Source organism: Gavialis gangeticus, unplaced genomic scaffold (genome assembly GCF_001723915.1).
Source record: "Gavialis gangeticus isolate Ggan-Ray unplaced genomic scaffold, GavGan_comp1, whole genome shotgun sequence".
Taxonomy (NCBI): domain Eukaryota; kingdom Metazoa; phylum Chordata; order Crocodylia; family Gavialidae; genus Gavialis; species Gavialis gangeticus.
Window position 1 is genome coordinate 24628014 of NW_017728996.1, and position 8836 is coordinate 24636849.

The 8836-nt window shown below is 40.8% G+C and overlaps 1 protein-coding gene across 2 annotated transcripts in view; it reads right to left on the reverse strand.

Moving 5' to 3' along the window:
* The window catches only part of GALK2 (galactokinase 2), a 100270-nt gene that overhangs the window by 28137 nt on the left and 63297 nt on the right, over positions 1-8836 (reverse strand). For both annotated transcript variants that reach the window (XM_019504166.1, XM_019504165.1), the window contains one exon: positions 7422-7632. In XM_019504166.1, the coding sequence (XP_019359711.1) occupies positions 7422-7632 (211 nt within the window). The remainder of the gene's footprint in view (positions 1-7421; positions 7633-8836) is intronic.

Below are 8836 nucleotides of genomic sequence, written 5' to 3' on the forward strand. Positions count from 1 at the left end.
TCTTTATCTATACTTCAATCATTGCACTGTATTTCATGAGTTCGTGTCTCAGGATAAATGGGATTGTTTAAAATTGGTTAATTTCTTAGCAACCCTGGCAAGGAAGGGGAGGAATTAGGCCTAAGCACTAGATATTTAAAGGTATTTAGATGCCTAAATCCCACTGAGATGCCTTTAAATACCTGCTTCTAAATGCCCTGCAACTACAGTATCTTCTGTATATCCATGAGGGTACTTCATGCAGTTCTGTGCATCTGGCATGCCATATATCTTTGATGGCAGATCTAACAAAAAGTCACTTTCTGGGGGAGGTTCTAAAGTAGTCAACTTGAAAATGGAGCAATTTGGTGAGATACTCTGCTGGCATGCAATGTAGACTTTGTTCTTAGTGGTGCTATAACAATTTTTACCAGCTGAGGGTCTCCCCTGGGGTGAGTCAGGCTGCCAGAGGGGAAGCTTCTGAAACATTCCCTAAAATCCCCCTGTGTTGTTCCTGAAACAACATTCTGCCGTGTAGGGTACAAGTCTTTTATTCTGTTTTAATGAGTAGCCAAACAAACCTTCACAATGAGAATTTTCTTAGTTAATGTGTTTGGAATAGGCAAACCAATAATAATGATCCATGATAGCAGAGGGAAAATTTCTGGAAACCTCTGACAATCTGCCTTAGACATTGTGCAGTGTCCCTGTGCATTTCTACCTGTGTTCAACCTACTCTAAGGGAGCTAATCCTTTCCCCAGTTCATAGCTTGAATAAATTAAGCCCCATTTTGCTACTAGTACTTCAGCAGTTGCTACTGCTTAGAGTAACTACTGCCCTAAGTATTCATTTTTAATCTCTTTTCACAAAGACACGTGGTCAGTGGATTCTGCAATGCCTTTTATGCCTTTACGGATCCACTGACACATGGTCAGTGGATTCCTGCACACTGTTTTCAATCCTCTGCATGGCTAGGGACATACATTACACATAAACTGGTTTAAGTGATCAGAAATTGGTTTAAACCTGTAACAGAACAGATGTTCAGTGCACATAAACCGATTTGAGAATGGCTAAAACTGGTTTGAGATAAACCTTTTTGAATGATTTGGGTCAAACTGGTTTATGCAATGTCTGTCCCAGACCCCTGATTTAAGTTAAACCAGACTCCCCCAGCATCCTGGCATGCTCTCTGGGCTGGGCAGGGCTCTCTGCTCCACAGAAGAGCTGGCCCCTCCCTCCCCTCTGCTCCCTGGCTGCAGCTCCAGCAGAGACTGCAGGCATCTGCCTGGCTTCCCTCTGCTCTCTACCTCCCCTCACCACTCCCTGCTAAGCAGGGATATCCCCATCCCCTCTGTCTTACACAGACACCTCTCAGCATTAGCTAGCAGACCATATGCTGGCTACAGTCCATGCTGTGGCAGAAGGGACAGAAGCAGAATCAACAGGTAGCTGGTAATATCCCTCTGTTGGTTTCTTAATGGGGTGATAAACACTGAGTTAGGGGTGATAAACACTGGGTTATCAATTCCCAGAAGGGGGGGAACCCCTCCCTAATCAGAGCATCCTGCTGGGCCCTGGCCATGCCCTCCTCAGCTCAGTGCTGTAGAAGGGAAGAGAGGGCTCCTCTACCACCCCCCAGCTTCTAGCCTGAACCACTGCAGGCATGTGCCTGCATTTTTTTCAGTCCGGGGGTGATGTCTGTAGTTACAAACTGATTCTGCCTAGCCAGGTTAGACTAACCTGCAAAGATTAAAACAATTCAGGCTCAGGCTTTTAGAATGTCTGTCCCTAGCCCAAAGAATTTCCACTGAAAAGACCAATTCTTTGGCACCATCAAAGCTATAGAGAAGTTAGCCCAAATTGCTCATGGCTACCAAGTGCCTGTGGAAGAAATCACAGAATTTTCCAACGCATCAATGCAATTTGTGCTGCTTCCAGAAAATAGATGTGTTAAATTTGAGAAAGTGACACAGATGAAACTATGTCAAAACACTGAAAAAAACAAACAAAAATCCTAAACTATGTCTCAGATAAATGTGGGTTAGTTAAATATAGCAAAGAACTATACATTACTGTGGTTTTCCTTTTGTAAGGTCAGTTTTGAATCTTCAGTTTGTGAAAATTGTGCAAACTTGTCCATGTTGCTGATGTGGATTTACTGTGTAAGAAACAACAAAATATTGCAGGTTCCAGTAAATCTTATTATTTGTTATTACTTCACCTTCAGCACATTCTTTTCCTTGAGGCTTCCTGTCCTGCTTTATCTGACCTTTAGCTCAAGTCTAGCCTTCTATTAGGCTCTATATTTTTCTGGTCTCTTTGACAGCTAATGAAATTACATTTCCCTGTATAATGATGAATCATTCATGGCTCATTTCTGAAGAACAAGTAGGAATGTAAACTCTCTCACCAGGAAAGAACCAACTACACCAAAAAAATCACGTCAACACATTCTACCACCCTTTTTGTGCAGCATAATCCAGAACTATTGGTAAATGGGACTATTGGCAAAATAAAAACTATTGAATGTGAGACACCCATTTGATCCTGACACCCACTGTTTAATGCTAGAACTTTTTCCCCCCTCAGACAATGCTGGCCCAATGCTTATGATGCAAAAATTAACACATAGTTATTATTCTTCCTTCTAAGATGAAGGGGCACTTTGCTATCACGTTCTCCTGTGGTATAGGAGAAAACTAAATCCAGGTTTCCAATAACAGTTTGATTCACCAAATGTATATAGGAAGGGGTTTAAAAGTCTACTTTCTGATATGTCTTTCTACAGAGAGAAACGTACAAGCATTTCTGTTGCTGTTTTGGACTACTTAAATTTGTGAGCATAAGGCTACTAAAACACACACTTGAAGCTGCACTGCTACTGGAGAATTATTTTTTAACCATAGTAATTGCCCAGAATTTAAAGTTAGTTTTGGGGGCTGAGGGAAAAGGGAAGTGGGAAGGGTCTATCCAGCCAAACCAGAAACTAGGCAGATGCTTTTTAACCCCTAAGATACTCCAATTCCCAAGTCTATGTCAAAATTAGATTACGCGTTTATACGTAAAAGGGAAAAAATGGTTTAAAAATACCTCATTTAAGAAGAATGAAAACATTTTATAGCAAAAGAAATACACTTTTATAGGAGAATATCCTGTTGTGGTAAAGTTTATAAATACTCAACTTCCCCACAGCTACCACACCCTAAATGCTCTATGAAGCCAAAATTACAGAGAAGTGTATCTGGGAAATATGATTGCCTCTAAAGAGGGTCCCAAGCCAAAAATTGCAGACAGGTCTAAACATCTCCAAAACTGGGGGTTTCAGACTTTGACTTGATTGAGAAAGGTATGGCTGGAAAAGGGGTTCAAATGTGGCTTCTAACCAATTTCTACACCCTTCTGGCATCAAAGGAAGAGGGGTGAGATACAGTGTAGACACTTGGGGGTTCCCTAGCATAGGAGGAATCCTCAGCTATATGCTCAGCTTTAACTTCAGCTACATGCTCAATGGCAAAACCCAACACCAGACTACAAAACTACCCTCAAAGTTTGGATCTAGTGCTTAATTGTGTTAGGGACCATGATTTTGGTCCTATCTCTGACTCCCAGTTAAGAGCCCATTCCTGCAGGTCTCAAAAACTCAGCTTCTGACAGATTGTTAAATCCACCTCACAAATGCAACTGAAAGCATTCTATAGCTGTTCTGAAACAATGCGGGAAAGGGCAGTGAAAATGGGTAAGAAATCTTGCAAAAAGGGTCAAGAAGAAATATGATTAGAGAGAATGTGACTCTAACCTGATGAGTCAGAGGGGGTAAGTGGCCAGTAAAAGAGAGTGCTAGATGATGATAAATTAGCGTTTCTGACTGGCTAAAACCAAATAGCACAGCTGGAACCTGTAGCTTCCCTCCAGCTGCAGCTAGTGTAATCAAAGCAAAGGACTGCATGTCAAACCTACAAGTCCAACTTGTAATTTCTCCTCTCTTGCTCACTACCCAAGATGAAAGCACAATTTGTTGGTAGATGCTGTGTCTGCTTGGATCCTTTGTGCTTATCCATTATTTTCCTGGGGATCACTTGAAACAGTATTTGTAAGTAATGAATACTCTTGTGTATGTATATCTGAATGTTCCCCAAATGCTAGGTACAAAACAACATGCTTTGATAGTCTGCAAATGGCCTTGGCTCCCAGAATTTCAAAACTGAGTTAAAAGGAAAGAGGTCTCAGACATGCTTGTGCAAGAGCTACTTGTGTTTACCTAATTCAGAAAACTTTAAAATAATAATCAATGAACCATTTTTTCCTAAGGATTTCAACTTCTCCCCCAACTGAGTTCTGCATTCTGGAAATATACCAGTTAAAAGCTACAGACTGTGAAATCCCTATAGCAGTGTACAACAGTAGCAGATAAATAATACAAGCCCCTCAACTGGGGTAACTTCTCCCAATCCAGTGGGGAATCACCCTTCACAGAATCAGGGGCAAAACTCTTCCAGTGGAAGTCTTACTGGTTTAGATTTTGCCTGTTTGCATCCAGGGCCAGGTAGCCCTTTGCTAAAGGCAAACAAGTCATGAGCTGCACCAGCACAGCCAGCTGGCAAGCTGCAGTAATGGCCGTCTCCTGCATGAAGTTGCTTCAGGTGATGGTCTTTTTCTCTAGTGGAAATGTGCAGACGGGTTTGTATTTGCCCTTCACTTGCAACTACTTCTCATAGCCTCTCTTTGCTCCATGTTTTTACAGCCCTCTTCCTCTTAAGCAACTATCTTCACTTGCACACTAGAGTTAAACAAGTCATTGTTTTATCTGGTATTAAGCTTAGGCTTCTCTCCCAGACTTGAAGAAGGGAACATTATGCCTGACAGTTTGTCTAGCATCTCTCCCAACTATACAGTTGGTCCAATAAAATCTATTACCAAAAACATCCTTGCTGCAAGCTTGCACATTGCCAAATTTACCATTTGTGCTAAGAATTTCCTAATATAAGCAAACTAACCAGAATGGGAAGAATACAATTGCTGTGTTTTAACAAAGCGCAATACAATACTGTGTCAGGACTAGGGCTTTATTTTCATTACTGGCACATCAGCTTATGCAGCTTTGAAATGGCTACACGTTTAGTAAAGCTCATTCACCTTCTTACACATAGGGTACAATATAAGGATGCAACGTTAATAATTATTACTGATCTTTGAGAGCTGGAAGAAATGGAAGCTAGAAGAAATGTACATTCAGCTAAAAAGAAAAATTCAGAATCCATGAAATAAGTTTTCTCATTCTGACTTTAACATTCTACCATTTATCGGAGTCTCCTTTCTTTAAGTTTCACAATGAAAACAAAATAGTATTTTATCATCCATGATGCACAAAAGAGTTAATTTCAGCCAAAATTTCTGACATTCTCTGCAGTGATCACTTATCAATATTTCTTTTCCTCTCATATCATGAAATCAGGCTTTGGCATTAGGGTACAGTGAAAAAAAAACAGGAAACAAAAAGAAAAATATTTTTGTCAAACAAACAGTAGCTTTCCAAAATCAACATAAAGTGTAATTTGTTTGGTATACAACAAAAAACAAACAATTGAGAGCATGTGCGTATGTGCACTGCATCTGCCTTATTTCTTAGTTGCTTACAATTCTACAGGAATCTATTATGTAGTTGTATCTCTGTGCATGCAAACAGGCTTACTTCACAACCCATTTTAATTTGCCTTATCAAATTAAATCATGGTCATACGAATTATAAGAGATTCTGTTCAGCAAACATCTGCAAACACTAGACACAGTTGTAGCATAACATTTCCTTGGACTTTCTTCTTTGGCTTTTATGTTGAAATCTTTTGTCCAGGCTGTTTTTTAAGTCTAAATAACAATCCGTATAAACAATTCAACTCCACTGAACCTTAGAAGCTGGCTGTAGGCATCAGGTAACAAAATATAAATATTTGTGAGTTACTGTCTCATGAAGGAGAGAGCGTGGAAATATGAAGGACAAGGTGGCATAGGAAAATAAAATTAGTAAGTTACTCATGCTCTGCAATATCTAAAGCATATAGAGTTCACAGAACTGAAGTACTGTACATCAGGCCGGTCAGTGTAATCCAAACCTAGGCACTGTAAAGCTTTCTACAAAGAGATAGTGATCTCACACAGTAGTATAAAGAGTGCCAACAGCTACCCCAACTCGATAGCTGAGGATTCCTATGATGTTGGGAGAATCTTGGGATGACATAAAAATGCATAGCCAACTCTCCCCTGCATGGAGAGAATAGGTGTTCCTAGGCAGATCAAGGGAATAAGGTTACAGAAGGGTACACTGCTGATGTTTTGCTGGGGGGTGGCACTTTGACCCACAAAAGGAGAAAGTGAGAGAAAAGGAGCAGTGAAGGAGATGGTGGCAGAAAGGGAGAGGTCAAAGCAGTCATAGTACTGTCTGCATTCTCCGACAGTGACATTACTTTCTATGTCTTTTCTCTCATTGTTTAAGAAGATGTTAATCTTCTGTTAACCAGAATGTACACAAAGCTCCCTACAGGCTAAAACAGAGTCAGGGTTATTCCAGGTCTGAGAGTCTCTGCTTTAAGCCGATTAAAACAGGTGGTTGGGGGCTGAGGAGGGCAATCATTTGCCATACAGTTTGAATGGCAATTAACTTGTACTAGCCCCCCACACTGGGGGGTCAGCTCAGATACTTCACAGGTACTTAAAGTAGGACAATGGGGGCATGTCCAGACAAGGGTGAACATGCCTCTTGTGGCATCTCAAAGCAGTTTGTGATGTTGCAAGAGGCACACTGGGAACCAAAAAAATGTTCCCCATGCTGCATATTTGCAGCATGGGCTCTAAATTTGATACCTGGAAATCCAGGCATCAAAATAAAAAAAAAAAAACCCACAGAAAAAAAGTGGACAGGGCACGCTCCTGTAGCATGCCCTGAAGCAACCAGAAGCAGGGCCCTCCAAAGAGACGCTCTGGCAGCATGCAGGACAAACTGAAGTAGGGCAAGGCTGCAGCGTGACTCATGTTGGCCTCATCTTAAGCTCTTATTTAAGACAAATTAAGGTTTCTTAAAATTGCATTCAACGAGTCTCCAGCTAACTAGTTTCTAATATAGTTTGGCTTTGTTAGAAACATTCTCTAAAAGGAATGCAGTTTAAACTTTTCCTTAATCAGACACAAGTTGTTTGGACATGATTTTAAGATGGCTGGGATTTATTCACAATGGCCAAGAAACTGGTCTTGCTGGAACTGTGTTTTAAATGCATTTCCCCACTTCAAGTTAAAGGTCACAGTGAATGCTTATAGCATACCAGTTTCTGCACCCTCCAAACAGGCTCCTGATGAACTCTTTTGGCAAGATTTCTGTGTATATTAGCATTTAACTATCTAAAATAATACAAACATTTCAAATCAAAAACACCATCTGATGTACACTCACCATCTTGCGTGTTTTGACTGAGGATCTGAGTGCGTAGTTCCTCCAGGCTAATTCCCAGGCATTTACAAATTTCCTGTATGCTGTAAGGCTCAGGATGAAATACCTCCTCGACAATGGTCAGCATTTCCTCCAGGCTAAACCCTAGCTCAACCTGCACATCTTGGAGTTTCAGCATTTTTTTCCAGGCCAGGCCTTTTGACTTGGAGAGAAGCTACAATTTGAAAAACAGACAGCACTAAGCCTTGTGGTTTGCAAGTGACCTGAAATATTTCATAGTGCAAACAGACGTTAAAGCTGCTGTTTCCCCTCCCAGTAGAAGCTGTTGAGCTTCTTATTACATAATAAATAGTCAATATAATCGTATAAAATATATTAATAAAATAGGAAGAATTCAGTCAATTATAGCCCTGAAAATGATGCATTCTTTTTATTTAAAAAGCTAGCTTAAAACATGTACTGGCATTGTCTCTCTACTCAAATTAGCTATCCCTCCTTTTCCACTGAGGCCATGCCTCAAACAGTCGCTTGCTTTTTAAAGCCACCATCAGATAGTTGTTCATACATGTGCTATAGTTCAACAGAACTGGACATTTCCTAAAAGACTGCTTTCTATAGTAAGTATCTTTGCTCTTTGTTGTAAACTCAGCCTGACTTTTTCCAAGTGCACTTGGATGTGATTGATGAGTCCAATGATCTGATGCTGTGGTTATAATCTTAACTTTTTTAGGAAAACCTTGAAATACTAAAGTTTAGGTTGGTCCCAGAACCTTAATTACATTAACAATGCAATGACAATTTTTTTTTCCTCTGGGAATTTAATGAAGCATAGGAGTTATAATAAGTCAAAACTTGAAATGTGTTCTGCTCCCACATTATGCTGTTTAACTATAGTTAAGTTTTTCAGATCATCCCAAAGAGGGTGCTATGCTATACAGGTTTCCCTCACCTTATGCTGTACATGTGTTCCTGGAAAATGGTGCATAACTCAAATTCACAAAAAGGGAACATACTTTACAATGTAACAAATAGGGATACATTCCAAGACCTCAGCTGTACTGACCCCCAGACCCATTTCTACCTCTTTTACAAGACAATTTTGGTGCTCACCAACAGAAGACAGTACACACAAGCACAAGGTGGTGGTGAATGGGGATGGCAACTACATAAACACTAGGCCTGTGCGAAGCGGCTAGTATTCGCTTTGGATTCAGCCAATTAGGGGGACAGTGATTTGATTTGGTGATTCAAATCACTGTCCCGAATTGATTCAGCTGCATCCGATTTGGCCGAATCACCCAGGCCCATCCCCCACCCGCTCTCCCACCCTGGCAATGGCTGCCCCACCCACCCCAGCTCCTGGCACTTTGAAAAAAAAGCCCCGACTCAACAGATACTGCTGGGTGGGGGGGGGCAAA